The sequence below is a fragment of the Lates calcarifer genome, linkage group LG19, assembly GCF_001640805.2.
Source record: "Lates calcarifer isolate ASB-BC8 linkage group LG19, TLL_Latcal_v3, whole genome shotgun sequence".
NCBI classification, from domain to species: Eukaryota; Metazoa; Chordata; class Actinopteri; family Centropomidae; genus Lates; species Lates calcarifer.
The window spans coordinates 14,164,229-14,183,939 of record NC_066851.1 but is presented as its reverse complement, the minus strand read 5'-3'; the positions used below and the strand labels follow the sequence as shown (position 1 = coordinate 14,183,939).

The 19,711-nt window shown below is 41.1% G+C and overlaps 1 protein-coding gene across 1 annotated transcript in view; it reads right to left on the bottom strand.

Annotated features, from left to right (window-relative positions):
• The window catches only part of rps6ka1 (ribosomal protein S6 kinase a, polypeptide 1), a 47,220-nt gene extending 33,623 nt beyond the window's left edge, over positions 1 to 13,597 (bottom strand). The window contains exons 1-2 of the mRNA XM_018663604.2: positions 12,891 to 13,597; positions 4,971 to 5,015 (exon numbers count right to left, since the gene is read on the bottom strand). Coding sequence (XP_018519120.1) covers positions 4,971 to 5,015; positions 12,891 to 12,953 — 108 coding nt within the window. The 5' untranslated portion in view covers positions 12,954 to 13,597. The remainder of the gene's footprint in view (positions 1 to 4,970; positions 5,016 to 12,890) is intronic.
• Positions 13,598 to 19,711: the final 6,114 nt, after the last annotated feature.

Genomic DNA, 19,711 nt, shown 5'->3' with positions numbered 1-19,711 from the left:
GTGGGTTGTTTGCTTAAACTGCCAAGCTGTTGTCAATCAAACTGAAACACACCCACACAGTCCTGATGATGCAGATTAACTGAGTTTATGAAGTTTAAATCTTCAGTATATAATTACTGAGGAGTTTTTTTCCCTAAAATTTACTTTGGTGGTTACTCATTTAGTCATGAATAATAAATGTTTTAGAGAAATACAAAAAGGTTTTAATGTATAAGTTCATATATATATTTAAACCTTATGCCTAGAATGACTGCATATTGTATTTTGTTTTGGTAGCACCACGAACTTTGTTTCTGGTTGTCTCTGTGACACACACAAACAAACATAATATGATTTCACTTAAGTGACTCAGCTTCAGTAATAAAGCAAAACACAATTAACAATGAGAGACTACTGTTACCTCGTTTAGACTGTCCATTAGTAAGGCACACTAATGTATTTGTGGTTGGGTAAATTAGAACAGGCTGAATAAATTACCCCCTGAATGTCTGACCAGATCTGTAGCCTGTTTTTCAGTCATGTCAGAACAGAGCAGTTTTTGATTTGGAGATGCTGAAAATGTCGAATGGCTGAAAATGTACCTTTGTTTTTGACAATGCAACACTGCTGTCAGGACAACCTGCTGTAGCACTCTCTGCCTCCTCAGATTTCTTTTGCCGGCTTCTCTCTTTTAGCTGTGTGAATGTAAATGATGTGCCTCCTTGGATGAGCAAACAGGAGTTGCACAATCTGATGTATATCCAATATGGATTTGCTGTATGCCATTACTTTTCAATCTTTTTCAAAAATAAGGGGATACTCTGAAAATCCGAGTTCGCTAGTTCTCTTGCAACCAGTGAGACATTCTTACTGGCCAAGACAGAAGGTTTAAGAGATTAGGGCTGCACCTAAGAATTATTTTTATTATTGATTAATCTGACAAGTCAGAAAGTAGTGAAAAAAATAACTTTTAGAATTTCCAGTGGTGTCTTGTTTTGTGTGACTGCTGAACCAATTCTAAAGATATGAATTCACAAAGATACAAAACACAAAAAAATCAGAAATTCTTCGCATTGGAGAAGCTGAAATCAAAGAATAATTGCTGTTTTTGTTTGAAAAATTACCCATTCAATAATTAGAATTGTCATTGCCAATGAATTTTCATCCAATTAATAATTTTCAACCATTTCATCTCTACGAAGGTTAGATTTGTTTTTTATATGATTGCCTGGAAATCAATTGCCAACAGCAGATCATACAAATTTGTTACAAGAGGTCCAAAAATGGCTGCCACCTTGCTCCATGCTCTGCAGACCTGCTGTAAGGTCACTCCAGCCTGCTAGGCTAATTAATTTTCTCTCTTTTTTTGGTCCTCTGACAGACAGCTGGCCTCTCCCCAAATACAATGTGCAATGAGATTTTTCCAAATCACCTTATTCTAGCACTTCTTTCTTTGAAACTGAGGTTGTCATGTCCATTGTTTGTGCTTTTTGAACAAATCTCCCTCCAAGGTATCCTCAAGGGCAACAAAAACAATATGATTTGTTGCTAGAAATAGACCAATTTCCACACTTGTGTGGGTGCAGATCATTGTGAGCCTGGCTCTGTGCCAGGGAGTAAATTGTTGGGTAGCATAATCCCCCTCCGACGAGACGGATTAGTTGAGCACCCTCTCAGGTGACTGTGCTGTGCCGTCTGATCATCCCATCAATACACCTCGCCTCAGAGGCCATTAGTTGGTAACTGCTACTTTCGCAGTAGAATCTTTGCTTTTTCTCAAGTTCTTATCTCTTGATAAGGGCGAGGGAAAATCCAAACAGAGAAATGTGCAATAAAAAAAAGGTTGTTATTGCCTTGTTACTCTGATACTGATACTTCTAGGGCTTGATTAACTGATTAGTCCCATTAATTGACAGAAACAAATCGACAATTTCGATTGATCATTAGTTTAAGAAATTTACCGAAAACAAAAACAACAAATACTCTCTGGTCGCACCATCTCAACTGTGAGAATTTGCTATTTTTTCACAGTTTTGTTACACTGTAAATGTAATATTATTGAATTTAGAACTGCTTTATATGCTGTACTCTCTGAACTGCTGATAGACTAAAGCATTTGTTCCCAAACTTTGCAGATTTTATTGCTTTATTATGAAATACCAACTCCTTGCAAGCCTTCATGAAAGGTTTCATATCTGTAAGCTATGAGCAGTTCAAATAAATTTTGATGCCTCAAGAAGAACATATACAAAATTTCACAAGTAAGAGGCAAAGATGAGAGTAAGGTCTTAAAAAATAAAGAGCTTTGTGTATCAGAATTTAGCTTGCTCTTGTTTCCTACCATTGCAATCGTCTCAGAACCCCCCTCTTGACACCAAGGTTGGGAACAACTGAACTATGAGATTAATTGTAATCACCCAAAGAAAACATTTTTTGACAGACTTAAATATGAATATTGCAATTTAGTTGCAAGCCTAGTCAGCATTATATAACATGATTTTTACCCTGCTTCATTCATTTTTTTATATGTCTCCTGAAACAGATGACTAATAAGGCCAAAAAAAAAAAAAAAAAAAAAAAAAAAAACAACCATAGAGTCACTGGGTTAAAATCCTGTGAAGAGTTGTCTGTCAGGGCACCTTACCTGCTGCGGTCACCTTTACTATCAGGTTAATGACTTTGAAAAAGCATGGGAGGGACAAAAGCAGCACTACTAGCAGGGTAATATGCTCTTGCGTATTCACCAAGTTTTACACCATATGAGGAGTCAGAGAGAGAAATGTCAGGAGACAGTAGATGAGCTCATTAGTGCTGTGGATGTTTTCTCCAGGGTCAGAGGACTGACTTAACCTCACCACCCCTTAACACACACACACACACACACACACACACACACACACACACACACACACACACACACACATACGCACACATATATATACCCTAATGCTGAGGACTATCACTTTACCTTTTTAAAGCCTATCTCAGGTTTTAATGTTAGCATCAGCCACCAAGGGCAGGTACTCTCTCCCTCCCTTTATCCCTTACCTTTATCCCTTCCACCTCCCCCTCACCCCCACTCCGTTTCTCCCATTAGGTCTGCTGGAGCCAGGTAACTCCCCTGGCTAGAGTAGATAACAGCAGCCATTATCAGATTCCCAGCATTTAAACAGCAGCTCGGCATCGATCGACGCACCGCCTGGTTATGACTGTCCTGCCTGCGCGGTGCCAGAACAGTCTGGGAACGAGGTCTACCCCCCACCCCCACCCGTGACAACAACCAGGATCTCAGAGTGAGATATACAGTACATTTTATAGGTTATTTAAAGGCTGCTCACTTATTCGCACCATACGGAAGTCAAATCCATTACTATAATGTTATCTCATGCTGTCTATCCATCTCATTGAAGAAAGATGAGCCACCACTCCTGTAGACTCCCAGACACACCAGCCTGTTTGGAGGCCATCCTAATTAACAAGATCACATTAATGATCAGATTACTGAAATACTCCCCAATCAATTAACACAACACATAATGTACGTAATCATGGTGCTGCCCAGGCCTGAGCCATAATTAAATTTTATCGACTTTTGGCAGAGTCATATTGTGATGATATGATTAGGAGCACACCAATCCAGTATCAGCGCTGATACTGACCCTGTTGTATGGATTAGGTGTCTGCTGGTTTCTTTTTCGGTGCCAGAATAAAAGTAAAAGTTTCTGTTAGCTGCATTTATTCTATCATGAAAGGCGGCTAATGTTTTTAGTGCCTCAGCAACCTCTGGCCTCATATTACTTTACATAACAATGATTCCAAAAAAGGTGAGGTACCTTAAAATTTTAAAACACTGAGCAGTGAATTTGAATTGGTACTCAATTTGTGATCATTTAACATGTGATTTTGCATACATTTGCTGTATCATACATATAGATATTGAAAATATCCTTGTTTATTACTATGATAATAATTTCAACCATACTGTCCATTTTCCTAATAACATTAATAAATCAGTTCTTTTTTTTAAACTCTGAAAATACACTTTCTTAACTAATGTCCAAGCTAAAAAGCCTATGTCTTTTTTTTCCTTGCCATCAAACATTAATGGCATTGGCCAGCACAGCCCCTGTTTGTCTCCTTTGACTGAAACCCCTCTTTCGCATCCAGCGCACTCAGCTCTCCCTCAGTCAGAGAACATTGTTCTGAACTGAAAGAAAAGACGGCTCTTCAGAGCCTCTCCCCCTTGAAAGCGAGGACAGGGAAAAACAAAAAATAAAAACCAGGCTAATCGAGAAGGAACATTTCCTCATCCTCTGCTACAAGGCTAGAGAGTAATAGTTTACATGAGGAAACGGGATCACGTTTCAGGGCCGGACAATAAAGTGTAGAGGCCAGCCAGGAGGTAGGAAAGGGCTGACTCAATGATTCTCAGAGAATGCGTGTTTCTGTATGTGCATGTTACATGACGTGTTAAAATGTCAGCAGGACAGTTGAGGACATGCAGCATGTGTGACACTACGGCCCTATTATTATTGACCCAGACACATCACTAAACTGTACACAGCAGCCCAGACTGTTGCTCGATCAGCCTCCCTCAGACAGTATTCAACACATTAAATTCCAGCTGGCTAATGCCCTCTGAGGGCTGCTGTCAATGCAATTGCTAAATGAATAAATCAACACACAGTCACACATTTGTGAGCATGGACATGGGAGAGCATGATGGCTTTCTTTCTCTCCTCTAGCAGAGATGGGAATGGCTTGAAATGACAATTCACACAAGAATTTGCCCTTTGATGGAATTTTGTCTTCATAGAAAAGCACAAACAAAAGCCAAGAATTCAATGCAAGAGTTTTGTCCAAGTCCTCAGCCAAATTTATTGGATGTTAAGCTGTATGACTATGAATAAGTCACATTTGTGTGTGTGTGTGTGTGTGTGTGTGTGTGCTCTTGCACTCGTGTGTGTCTGTGTTCCAGGGAAGACACATACCTTGACAGCAGGAGTGACTCCATCCTCAGTGGTGCTCTGCCCATTCTGTCAAGAAAGCAGAGAAACAGTCAGTGTGCATGTATCATATGTGTGCATGTATCACACTCTGTGTGTGTGTAAAGGAGGGAGACACAGAAAGAGAGAGATGCAAGAGAATATTTGCAAGACTGTGTGGGTGGCAACAGTCCATTGTATCCAGCACTTTGCTCCTCTACTGGCAAACCTAATAATCTAAGGCTGACACACAAATGCACATCCTTCATCCGTTCCCCAGTAGGTAAGTCTTGCTGAAAAGGGTATTCATTGTTATTTGTAAAACAATGGCTTGCCAAAGGTGATTCAGAAAATCAACATGTTGCTCATATGTCAGTGGGTGGCTGACTTTGAACAGATTAGATGATTAGACGTGTATCTCTTGCACACAAAGCCAACAGTGAGAATAATAAACAGAGGATACAGGTGACTTTGTGAGATATCTTGGATGTAATTTTTAAAAAGCAGGGGCCATTATGATGTCAAGTCAAATTAGGATCACTTGCTATTGCCTATGTAAAGTCTACAGGAGCCAGACAGGCACAGAAACAAAACTACATCAGTAAGATTGGCTGCCTAGCAGAACTGGCATTTCTACATTCAGAGAGGATTTGATTGATAGTAGAGTGAAAACGAACATGAAACCTAGAAAAATCAGTCCTGGCTCCATCAAAACCCCATACTGGAGGTTATATTTAAATATTTAAAATATTTCTTGCCTCGGTATCATCACACACCAGACATACACCTTAATTCATTCATATACACACACATACTATCAGACAAGGTATTAGGCTACAGATTTTGTAGCATATTTGTTGATCACATTTTTTTTTTTTAAATCCCCTCCATTCAAAAATGTGTTTTTGTTACTGTTACTTCACTTGGATGTTTGTCCTCCAGTTTACAGAGTGATGAATGTGCAGAGTTTGACACTAGAGGGCCGTTTTCACATTCATCTGCTGAAGGGGAAAAAGTTTCTCTGTGCTCATCTTGACTCTGGGGTGCAAGTAAAAGCACGACTTCATGACTCACAGCTAGTGTGGAAGACAATATTCAACTACCTTCAGGGACACATGCAGAACGGACTTTTCAGTGAAGTAGGAGACATCTTGCATCCAGGAGTTGAACTTTTGAAATGCACAATATTTATACGTCCATAGATTCAGGATGTTTCAATGAGGGAGAAGTAGATTTAATCATCACTTTTTGTATCATATGAGTGGAGTGTCTCATATTTTCCACTTTTTGCCAAAAAAAGCAATTTAGTATTGCACTTACATAAAGTAATGGAGAGACTAATTCTAAATTAAATCAATGCAGCTGAGATCCAGATACACTGACTTTATAGTTCCTAGTATGGATCAAACCCTGCAAAAACCGGATACAGGCTACATTTCCCTTGAGGTAACTTCACATGCAACTGTAACTAGTAAATTAACTCTGACATCTAAAATTTGTGGAGTGCTCCTTTACTGATGTTGTCTTGGACCACTGATGAATGTGAAAATAAATCTCTGATGATAAGTGACCCCTTCCAGTGATCAAAGAAACACTCCTGGGCCCAGGGTCGAGTATTCTGGCCAAGTGTGAGAACACCCTAAATTACAATTGCCCTCCTTTTCCGCTCCTTTTTTTGTTTTGCCATTACAGAGGGGCGACCCTGAGGTTGTTCACTTCCTCCATGCCCTCTTCCCTCTTCCTCTTCCTTTAGACTGCACAAAATAAGACAGGCAGTCAACACAATGAGAAGCAGTGGCCTTAACAATCAAACACGAACGGGTGTAGAGTGTGTGGAAACGTAGAGGGAGGAACGCGCTGTGACAACAGAGCAGATTTGCTGGGCTGTTGTCACTGAAGGGGGGAAAAAGACCTTCTGAACAGAAAGAACAAAGATTGCGGATCTAATTTACTGTCACTGTAATGCCTCACAATACATTCTCGTCTGCCCTGCAAGATTGGATGTGTTTGGCAACTGGATGTACTTCCTTATTTTCTGCTTTTGAGTTTCATTCCAGCAACGAGCAACAGCCATAAATTGGGTTGGTGCTACAACCCCTGGCATTTTTATAGACCAACAGTTCATCTGGTTGGACTTTACTCATGAACTCTAGGGAGGCAATTTAATTTAGCCAAACTGTGCCCGTCATAAAAGCTGTAACAGGTGTAATGTGAGGTGGCACAGGAGAAATGGAAGCAATTAAGTGGCCAAGCCTGGTTTGAAGTCAGACACAGATGTTTTAGGAGTGATGATTTAAAAGAAAATCAAGGGAAGTGCAGCGGTGCATGATGAACTCTGCAGACGCTAAGAAACACATTGTTCTCACTTCATTCCACTTTCTGACTCCTTCCTTCTGTTTATCTGCCCTTTGTGAGGTATATGTGGTTGGTTTTGTTTGACCCTCAGTATCTTCTGGACCAGCAGTGGGAATCCAAAGTGAGCGAGTGTAACGGTCTTGAGTTTGCATGAGTGTGGTCAGCAATGCCTTCCCTACGTTGCTGCTCAACACATTTCAACCTCATTAGCTCTGCATGGCTGATCCAAGTGGCCCAGTTAATGGTGCTTTCCCTCCCCTGGGCTTCCTCAATGAGAGCACAGGACATGCACGCACACACACATACAAACAGCCACATGAATACACTCGAAGACGAATACATTAATAAACTGTCGTGATTTTGTAAACATGGTAAGGAAGTATTGAAATTATACTGTGCAAATGCATATGAGGAAAAAAAATGATAGATGCAAGTTCATAGGAAGAAGTTTGCAGGCCACAAGCATTCTGTAAACAGACCAATCTATTAAGCAAGCCAGAGCCAGACAGGAGAACTTTTAATTTCTCACAGGACTCCTATATGATTAGACAAAGTAAACAATCTCAGAGCACTGGAGGTGTGTGTATTTGGTAGATAAATCTGTGTTTTAACAGTGTGATTAGAGCAGCACTGCCCTGTAACTAGGCAACTAAGAAACACAATAGCAATTCTTTGTCGGTGTCTATAATCCTATCTGACTAAAATTTCTTGTAATCTAACCTACTACTGAGTATTGACAGCAGGTCACATTACTAATGTCCTCTTTTGGTCAATGCAGAAAATGAAGTAGCTATTTCTATTTGTCCTCTTTTAGTCCATGCTAAAAGGTTTCTCCCTAACATCAACTAGTGTGAAGAGAAGAATTTGGGTTTTTCAGCACCAAATCTGCACCTCTGCCTAACAGTCTGACTGTGAATGGACATTTGCCATCTCTGCTTCACTTGTAGATGGAGTCAAAAGAAATGAGAACTCGCTTTCTCAGGGCACCTATCAAGTAAAGAGTTGTGTTATCACATGCCCACCCAGCCCTCCTCCACTCCCACACCTCTGCTCAGGTGTTCCACAGGTCACACCCAGATTAGCTGCAGCTAAGCCAACATGCATTCTCACACACAAACACACACATACACACACACACAGCAAGCAAAGCATGAATGTGAACTCAGTGTGCACAAGTGCTCAAGAGTGCACTGCTGACCACACCTGGCTAACAAACATGGCGCACATTCCACTGATTAACCCTACTTTCTCCTCTACATGTACTGTTACGTAATGGAGAAAAAGACTCTAGTCGTACCAAGTCTCTGTACCTCTCCTTCACCATCTAGGCTTGTACAGTCCTGCTCTATAAATCCTGGCTTGTGCAGTCCTGCTATACACTTACTTTTTATTTTGCCCTGTCTTTTGAAATACTAAGAGAGTATGTGAAGTAACAGAATAGAATGGCTTGAAGCCCCACATACTCAGTAGGCAGATGTGGGTCCAGATCCAGACTACGATACATCTAAATCCAGATAACTTAAGTTTCACTAAAAGCTGATCACCTCATTTGTGATCTTACTGACACTAGTGGGCACAATTCAAAAGTTTGTTGTCTGAGGAGAAGTGAAATGGCACTTAAAAGTCAATTGTGCAAATAAAAGACAGGCTTGCAGTGAAAGTACTCCATATAAAGATGCTACTTGTAAGTATTTTAGTCTAAAATATTCCAAAGAATGAATTAAATGTATAACTTAACTTAATGTTATATCAAAGTTGTATGAATGGAACAGTAAACACGACAATAACGGATACTTGACAACTGTGTCCTTGACAAACGACCATCATCATCACCACCACCACCCAACCCAACCCCTGCAAGAAACCACATCCAGTGGTGAAGAAAAGAAGTGACAGATATAGCAAAACTAGAGTTGACACTGGTGTTGTTTTCTACCACTGGAGACAACACTTGGTGAGTAAAGGAATTAAGTCTGATGCTGAATCCATTTTTCCAGATTGGTAAGTAAATAGCTGTTAATGCTAATGTTGGCTATGTAGCGATAGCAAAACTTACATATAGCACCTTTGAAGATGAATAGATTACAAATAATGCCACGAAACTTACACGTTTTGAACAAAACTAACTCCAAAGAGGCAGGAAACCACAAAACTTAACCAGCTGAAACCATCTTATCAAGCTATTGTATGAGCAGGAAAAAAAACAGGCAAATCAAGGCTGCAGTGAGAGCAGGCAATATAGTCAGTATTATCAAAAAATTAGCAGCAAACTACCTCATAACCACTGCAGTGTATCTCCACCTGGTCATTGCACCGCTTGTGCCAAACTTTAAGGATTTAATTACACAACAGAGGTGTCAATTCTTCCATTAATAAGAAAATCGGTTTGAGTTTTTGGGAATATAGTTCTATAGTGGACCTCAGACAATGTGGAAATTTTAGTGTAAGTTTGAGTACCTCCGCATTATCAGCATAATGATACTGCTGCAATATTGTTTTATAAATATATAATTATTTCACAATCAAGACTGTGAATCGATGAAATAAGCTAAGGTAACAAAGTCACGTCTAAATTTAGGTTTCGCAGGGAAAAGATTTTTTTCTTAAATAATGGATCAAAAGGCTTAAAGGAATGTGGATCCATTTGGCATATCTGTAGCAGAGATCTGTGATAACTTACTGACAGAAGCATGATTCAGATCTTTTGGAGGACCTGCCTTAACCTAGTAATAGCAGTGACCAATGCAGGTGGTAGTGACTCAGCTGAAACAGGATGGAGATGATCTGCTGAAGTGTCTTTATCAGAATTGACTCATTGAGGATCAGTTAATTCACAACAGACACGGTTTGTTGATGAATAAAAATATGTTCAGTATTTTTGCTCTCTTTGCACATTTTTTGTTCTTGCTTGCAATGGCTTTGAGCACAAAAGGCAGTTAGTCTGATTTCCATTCATGACACCTTCTCTGCTTCCAAACAGAAGCGCAATGAGTGACGGGGAGAAACAGATAACGGGCCGGCATATTATAGCCCATTTCTCTGCACTGCATGTGTTTAAACTCACGCAGATGAGACTGGTGTTTCTATGATACAAGGTGATTTTTTTTCTTCAATCCTCTGTTTTCCAAATCAGCCAAAAAGTGTGTCCCTCCGTCTGTCCCATCTGTCCACATGACTAGTTTGCTCCCATTGCTGTTCCTCCCTTTTGACTCTCCCAACATGTTTGCTGGCATGGCCTCCAGTCCTACTCGCTCTTTATGCTCAATCAATCTGAGTGCTCTCTCTATCTATCTATTTATCTATCTATCTATCTATCTATCCATCTATCTATCTCCATCTCCATCTCCCTCGGCCATCGGGAACCCAAACTGTGCAGCTGGCTGGTAGGTTGGTGACAGAGATAAATGGCACCGACCCCACTCTGAGTGGCAGCGACCGGTGTGATCGAATTCATTACAGATACTGGTACCAATGAGAACAAAGATCATTTGTCCTTATGATATATAGGCTGATATTTACACACACACTGTATTTTTAGCAAGAATCTCACAAATCTGTTTATCAACGACTTGCGAGCATTACACATAGCAAAAGCGGGGGTATTGTTACAGTATTAAACTTAGCACCCTTCACAGGCTCTTCACCACCATCTGTTCAGCTGTGATATGCTACTCAGCCAACTCACATGCTGCAGAATACTGTAAATAGTGGAGGCTGCCGAACAAATTATGTCAGGGTGACACTGTTTCTAAATTACCTGAAGTGCCTCTTTCTGCCTGACGTGCAGCTTTTTAATTCATCATATGCCCCAACACTGATATTTCCCTGCTCTAAAATTAACTGTAACAACTGTATCTAAGTGTACCATCAATAATTTCCTCCTCCTTGATAGCCATAGAACTCCTCTGATTAATTGCATGGCTTAATGAGACAAGACTCATTAACTTGTCTTTAGCATTTCATCAATTAAGCCTAAAGTTTAATGAGCAAACTCAGCTTCTGAGAATAACAATTTTTCACTCTTTTTTTTTGCAAATCATTTCTACAGCATCCTTTTCTCCTTAATGCTACACTTATCAAATTTCCCATCAAATCAGGATGGTTATCTAGGCCGAGAGATGAGCCTCATTCACAATCAGGCACATCTCTTGTAAAGCTGATTGAGGACACCTTGTAATATTGTGTGCCAAGCTTTTCATCGGTGAGATCAGACGCACAAAAAGGTGGGTATCGCATGCTGGCATCACCTGCTTCACTAGCAGACAAATTCAAAAGAGCTAAAGACAACCTTAAGTATTACATTACAGGAGAAAACAGTAAAACCAGTGTAGCCTAATGTGCCACAGGTTGCTTCTACGCCGCCTGTGTCTGCTCATAAGAACCAGAGTGTGATAGATGCATATTCACTAAGCAACCAGTCTGTTCAAGAGGCAATTGAGGAGTTCATGAATATTGATGCTGCATCAGAATAATAGGGGGTCTGGGCAACATCAGGGCCACTATTCTCTCTTTCTGTCCCCAAATTCTACATGTTCTGAGGTTTAGTGACAGAAAACTGTACAATTTTCAGTCTTTATGAGAGTCCATGCTAAACAGTGTCATCCTCTACATTCTTGTGTAGTAATCAGATACTTGTTCAAGTAAAACTTTGCAGAGGAAGAACACATGCTCATACACAAGTGGCACGAGTGCAGCACATTTAAACCATGTTCAAACTATGAGCAAGAAGATTAACTCACTCTGCAGCCCACATTCAAAAGGTAACAAACTCCACTGACAGTCAAATAAACTGGTGATTAAACAAGTTAGTCTGTGGGCTGATGGCTTAATGATGACCATGAGCAGAGGACAGTCTCTCCCTGAGCTATATACGAAAAGCCCTTACACAGAAAAGGCACTGGAAACCACTTTAAAAAGGTGAGAGCAGTGACAGACAGTCATGATGAGCCTGTGCATTTCCTCTTAAAATAACAGCCTGGTCGTCTCTGTGGTTCTTTGAAATGGAATTGTTTGTGAGCATCAGTGAGAGAAGGGGAAAGTGGAGTCGAGTTAATTTGAGCTCTTTGAAAAACAATGATGGGAAATGATGAAACGTCTCCCCTGTTGGTTAGTACGGGCAAATCAAAGCCTAAAACAGGCCTGGGCTATGACTGTTGCCAACAAAGTGATCACCAGTGAGGATTTAAGTGGCCAAATGACATGTCCTCTGGAAACTAGACAGCCTATTCATCACATTTTGAGTTACCCTGATTAAAAATACATACTTCATTTAAAACACAGGACATACATTATGAATTATTTATTAAGTGTATTCACCCCCAGTATGTGCGCTGCCAAAACATCTAAAGTAAATGGAGTGGGTATTCAATCACTCAACTCAACTTTCCACTCAATCACTTTGACACTGTTTTAGAAAGTAGAGACTGAACACCTTGAATTGGAGGCAGATGTGCTCCTACACCTTGATCGCCATTTTAATTTCACCTGAACCCTAATAATCAAGCAAGAGTTGAACAAAAACAGTTCAAACAACACATGCAAAAAAACCCTACACATTCCACCTCTCATTACCTCTGTTTCGAGCTGCACTAGTTCCATTGTGGGCCATGGCTCCGCGATCTGTGCGAGGGGCATTTTCGCAGGATTTTGTCGTCTTCTTTTTTTTTTCTCCTACTCCTCAGCTGCTCAAGCGCGATTTTAAATCTTCAGCCGCTCCAGTCAAGTGCAGTTCGCCGAGAAGCTCTTTTACACCGAGGTCCCAAGTCCAGGTAAGAGCAGATTTCTGAGCACTTCGCTCTGTACTCAGGGGAAGATGACGCTCATGCAGGTTTACAAACAATTGTAATCCCTTTGGTTTGACTTCGCCGTCGCTTGGCCAATTGTGTGTTGATTTGTTGGAAGTGATAATCCGGCTGGAAAACAGTATAAACACTACACAAACGCTCTTGTCCGTCCAGGTTACGCGCGCAGACTTGCCTCGCGATTTGGGTTTGACAAGCGGGAGAGGTGAGCGGTGTTCCAACTGTGAGATCCCGGCTCCTCTAACAGGGCTGTGCGGGAGCCTAATGCCACCTAAAGGAATTAACCAGAGCTCGTGCTGTCTTTGCAGTCGACGCCGAATCAAACCTTAACGTCTTCCTCCACCCCTGTGTTGTTTGTGATTTCTTCCCCCCGGGCAGAAAAAACGGAAAGAGACTTCGCTCTCTGTCCGCCTGGTTTCCCCCCCAAACACACGGTGTGCGATGCGCGTAGAGACCTCGGTGTGGCTCTGTAGTACGAGCAGGCGACCAAACTCGAGCTGTTATTGGCAGACTCCAACTGGGTTTTATCCACCCCCCCTTCATCTCCCCTCCCTTTCTCCGCCACTTGTACCGCCCAGGTCTGATCGCGCCATCATCTGGCGGAGAGGTGAACTGCAAATACGTAATGCAGACTGAAGCCCAGTGTTAATGAACGGCCTCGCTCTCTTTGATGCTCGTGGTGCAGCAGGTGCATCAGAGGAGTGTGGAGCCTCTGCGCTCAAAGGGAAAGCTGCCAGTCATCAGCGGCAGCCAGAGAGAACTGGAGATGTATGTGGTTGCATAACATCTCCTGTAAACTTAGAGTGAAGCCAAAAGATGGAGGATGCAGAGTGTGCAGCTGATAATTCATGTCTGGAGTGGCACTGCTGTCCCCCAAACTACAATGTAATTTCATGAAAACATATTTAGTGGACCATACCTTTATACCCACATCAGCAACTTCCTCTAGGCCTGGAATAACACACACTGTTGCAAAAATTATATAATCGATTACACAATAAATTTAAAGAATAGACCAGAATAGACTAGAATTTTGGGTCGTGACCAGTGCTGTTTGATTCAGTCCGGACGTTACATTGATGGAACAGTTTTTTGGTGGTGGTTTTTTTTTTTTTTCTTTCTTTTTTTTCATTGACAACCACTCTTGTAAATGGTCCTTGTAATCTTCAGTGATGTAAAACACCCCTCCACCCTCAACACTTGCTCCGCTTCATTCACTAACGAGTGGATTTTGCTCTTGGCCGGCTTTGGTTACTATTGGCAACTAGAGAGCATCAAAACCGCCTCGCCGTGGATGGATGAGATAAATGTTGTGATTCAAATTAAGATGAAGGAGGAGGCATGGCATTTCATTGGAAACAAAAATTAAGAATCAAGTGGAACAAAAAAGAATGGAGCCTGTGATTTGGTGCCTGTCTTTTCATAGATGTGTTGTATATTTAAAATGCTGCTGCTGCTGCTGCTGCTGCATTGGTAAAGGCTGTTTATCGTGCCAAGCTGCCTATGGCTGTCTGAGCTCTGTGGCAAGTTAAACACACAGATATGATCTGTAGAGGGAAAACACTTCCTGTCTTGTGTAATTGCATATCATATTCCTGACACATCTGTGGCTTTTGGACTTTGTATCCAAGCTGTTACCATGCAACACCTTGTCTGTTCACTCCAGAAAAACTGTCACAATCATTCATGTCTGAAGGTTTGCTGCAGTTTCAACACATTCATTCACTGGTTTATTTTTCTGTAGATCATATCACCAGTATTTCTGGTGCATGCAACACACATTTATTGGCACATTTTCCTCCTCATTTCTACACTACTGGGAAGGAGAAGAAAGTCAATGGAGAAAGGAAGAGAAGGAAACAGTTTTTGTTTCCGCTTCAAAGCTCTTAGGGCCGATGTACAGCTAATTCATCTTCTGACAAATCCATACCACCCCTCTGAAAGGGTGGTCGAAAGGTGAGATCACGCCACCTAGGGGGAGAGTTATCCATCACGCTCACATTGTACCCAATATTCAAAGTCACTACCATCCCAAAGCTCGCATTTACCCAGCGATTTGTCTCTGTGATGGATTAGCAGCTGCTGAGGGAACACTCATGGCACCTCATAATGCCGTATTGGTGTTTTGTTATTTAGTGCAGCCAAGCAGCGGCAAACCGTTGGTCTTCTCTCATCTTCTTCCTCCTCATTTTTTTTTCCTTTGTCCATTATGTACAGGACAACTACCACTCTCTCCTCTCCTCTCCTCTCCAAGGACGCCAGGAGATTGATTCTGGATGTTTCTCGCCCTTTATGGCTCCTCCTGCGTGATATGATGAATTCCAGACTTTCATTTAGATCCTGCAATGAAAGTTAAGGATGTAATAAAGACAATTTATAGGGAAGAATAAAAAGAAGATGATCTTGAAGGGTGAAGAGTTGTGTCAAGAGGCCCTGGGAATGCAGGCGGGGGACGTTGCTTTCCAAAAAAAATCAATATATTGTAAGACGTGGGTCGCTAGTGGATGGAAGGAAACAGCCTCTTGTAAAAACAGGCAACCTACCATAAGGTACCCTGATATTGATTGACATTTAGTACAGTACGCAGCCACTCTGACTGACAGGGAATCTCTTCTTCCAGTCATGATGCAGCAGTTACATCACAGGTGACAGCGATGACTCAGAGGTGTCTCCCGTCCAGTGACAAGAGACTCCAGGGATACCCTACCCCCTCCCCAGCCAACACACACCTCTGGCTAGAAATGAAGCATCATGGGAAATATGACTCAGTCCAGCTTGACATTAATGTGAAATGAAGCAAGACTCCACCCTGACTTGTTGGTGTTTTGACACAGGGGTGAAGTGGAGGAGCTGTCAAAGAAATACATTAGCTGAGCCGTGACAAAATAGACGGCAGATTTTGCCCCACGCCACCCCTGGACGACAGCCTGCAAATTAGATAAACTGAAACAAAGGCGACACCGTTGTTTAACCTCATTTTCACGTTGAGCTGGAACCACAGAGGTGGAGGAGAGGGTGAGAGGTGTCGAGTAAGTAGAAGGAGAAACAATGAATCACACAATATAGTTCCCTCCTCTCTGAATATACTAACAGTAAACAGTACAATTAAAATGCAAATACATGCATACTCCAATTGTGAAGTGGCAGCTGGTACTGGAACAGCACCTCAAAATTCACTCTGTTCATCTGTTACTGTTGCTTTTCTCTGATTTGGTTATTTCTTTTAGGTCTCTCATATAACTTCACTCAGCCTTTGTCACACTGTCATAGACGTGTGTGTAATTCTTTTCAAATGTAAAATAAAATAATAATATAAGATTTGAATGCACTTACTGTATTTGGTAGAAAGTGAGTTAATACAAGATGCACGCAATGACAGGGCAGCTAACCATTACTATAATGCCTCTGAGGTTTTTTTTTTTTTTTTTTTTGGCTTTTTTAAGTTAGACAGACCCACATTGAAGAGGCAGACAGGAAACATTGGGGAGAGAGTTGGACAGGGGAATAATATACCATGCAGTAAATGGTGTAGCTGGCCAGGTGTCAAAATGGGGACCTCAAGGTGTATGCCCTCAAGGTGTATGCCCCCTAACAACTCAGCCAATGGGTCACCTGTAAGCACCAAGGCAACACAGTATATCTGAACTTTACACACAGCTAACAGAAGTCTTAAGTAATAGGTGTTTGATAATTGTTCTGTTTTGCTTTTTTATCCACCATTATGAGGATGGGTACACCTGAAATGCATCTAGAGCAGATTAAAATAGAGTTTATAAGTGTGACAAAATGTTTAGTTAATCCAGGGGATTAATCTGTTGGTGCAACGCAGGCTCCAGGAATTGACTCCACTTAAAGACAAGAGCATCCCAGCATTAAAGCGACGCGCAACACACTGATAAATACAGGATACAAATGCTAATGGACGAAGCATTCCCACCAACTATGAGCCCCTTATGCAGTAAATTACATCTTAGTCCACTTTATTTCAGTTCTATATTTAATAGTCTGGGTGGGTCAGGTTTCAGCAAGAGCACTTTCAATAATTCCTGCTTAGCTGAGCTGAATGAGCACATGTCTGCAAGGATCAACGCCATCACTGGGGCTGCAGCATAGAACAAATTAATTAGCTGCTCAATAGTGGGGCAAGGGTAATTATCCAGTCTCTGCTGACTGACTGTGGCAGGGGAAGATGATATTGTAATGATTCAAAATTCAGTCTGGGTCTGTGCCATACAGAGATGATGAACAAATAGCGTTATTGTATTTCAAACATCAGTGGAATTATCATTTGTCACAGAAATGGCTGACGGGACGGTGTGGCTGCAGATGGACTGGGAGGATAATATTGATTGATGAAAAGAAAAAAGAGACGGAGGCGGAGAGAGATGAAGACAGGCTGTAGATGTACAGCGTAAAACACAGTTTACTATTGTCGGTTGTTATGTATAGCCTTGTCCTTCTTTGTCATAGACAATGACTTCTGCAGTAACAGCTTCTAATGCAAAACAGTATCTGCTGACTCCATAAATATAACTGTAGTAATGGGTGTGCTGTCAAGCAAAGGCGGCATGTCGAGGCTTGAAGTTGTGTCTCTGGTATTTGGGCTGGGCAAAAATGCAGGCCAAGCACGAGGTCTTTCTAGAAAACCACTTCTGAGATCAAGTTCAGCACAAACAAGCTGCAAGAACACATCATTGTGTCATTGGCTTTCACCGAGAAATGGATCAAACCATTGTGAAGCACTGGAACAGTCCAAGTCAATAAGTGTGCCCACATTCAGACTGTTGTTTGGTCATTTTTTAGTCTGGAAAACAAGACAGCAAAGGAGCGGCATAAGCTTATATCAATAATATGTCACACAGAGCTCTGCTATCACTGTAGCACACTGCACAAAGGCAACAATAGGGAAGAATCTAGCAATACAGTGGTTTTCTAGTAACCAAGACCAGTTTTGATTTGTCAGGCTAGTGGACTGATGTCTCACATTCAAGCTTGGTTATTTTCCTCTCACACTTTCAGCAGAGAACATCTTGACTCAGCAGAAGATCAATAGTGATTCAGCCAGCATTCACAATGACTAAAACTCGTTTGCACTTCTCCAACCCGGGGGGCTTATGGTAGTATCAATAAGCTGCAGTTTTTCTGTTCCATTTTTTTTTCTTTACTTTGAAATAAATGTTTTTAAGTCAAACCACATAGATTTGAAGCAATTAAAAACTAGGATGCTACTTCACGCAACCATATTTCTACACAGAGAAGTTACAGGAATAGATTTTTGTATGCAGCCCAACAGATTTTCACTAAATATTTGAAGGTACTGGCATGAAGCATATACACCACACACATGGGGGACACAGTGCCATTTTGCCTGCTGACACATGAGTCCAACTTCTCCCTCTCCTCTCTCTTTCTCCTTGTTCAAAGAGAATAACAGCAGGGGGTGCCAGATATCAGAGGGCAGCCCTTTTATGACTATAGCCTTTTCATCAGGCGTTGCCCTTTGCTTCTGGGGAGGCCTTCAGCTGCAGATTTGTTGCGAAATGTACTATACAAGACACTAACGACAGCTTCCCAGCGATAGCTCACAGCACAAATCCCACAGTCCATTCACAAAATCCCTACACTTACAAGTCATAAGCATGAATGGAACCTGCACTGATTCAAAGATGTTGAGAAGTACCAGTTAGATCAACTGCACACATTAGCTCAACAGTGTTGTTATGACTCATAGTCTCCTTTAAGGTTTCATAATATTGAATTTTATAGAGGTAATCATTCAATATAATAGGAACTTTGAACGGCCAAGACCAGTTATTGCTCAGCTTCTTTGTCATAATAGTAAGTGAATATGGAGAACAAATAACAATTAAATATACAGAAACACTGTCACAGGCTTATAATTCCTCAAGAGAGACCACATACCTCACTGTCAATCACCAGAAAATGGATCCCTGTATTTTCTTTTGAGTCAAAAACTGTATTTTTGTGTAAATACGGATCAATTATTCATGAATAAAATCCACCAGTAACAGGCATCTGATATAATTGTTGATGCAGTGAATAATTCAACAAGCAGAAATGTTCTCATACTGTAAAATATTGGGTAGTAATAAATAATTGATAAAGTTTAAGGCAATGTTTTCTCATGCTGGAGCCTAGGAGTCAACACGGTTCAAAGGATAAAATAGGAAACATTTCTGGAAAATTCTTAAGAGAGCAGCCTAAACCGGTGGACTTGGAAAAGAGGATTAGATGTGCTGGTCTGTACAGGGAGGGCAAGATATTTTTTCCCTTTAAGTCTTGTGACAGTTCATGAACTGTTAAGGAAAAACTGAAAAGCTGCATTGACGAACATGTGTGTTTCTGTAGGGGATCACAATCATGTCTGAAAATGCAGAGGATTTATTTATTTGCTTATAAATAGGCATTATATAACTTAACAACTCTCATAACAACTCTCAAGAAAGACCACAGGGTTAAAAGCAGGACCTGTCTGATACAGTCACAAAAGCTGCATTATTACAGGGTTATTGTGTTGAATTGCATTTACACTGAACAGGTGTTGCTGTTGTTGCGTCCGCCCCTGCTGTG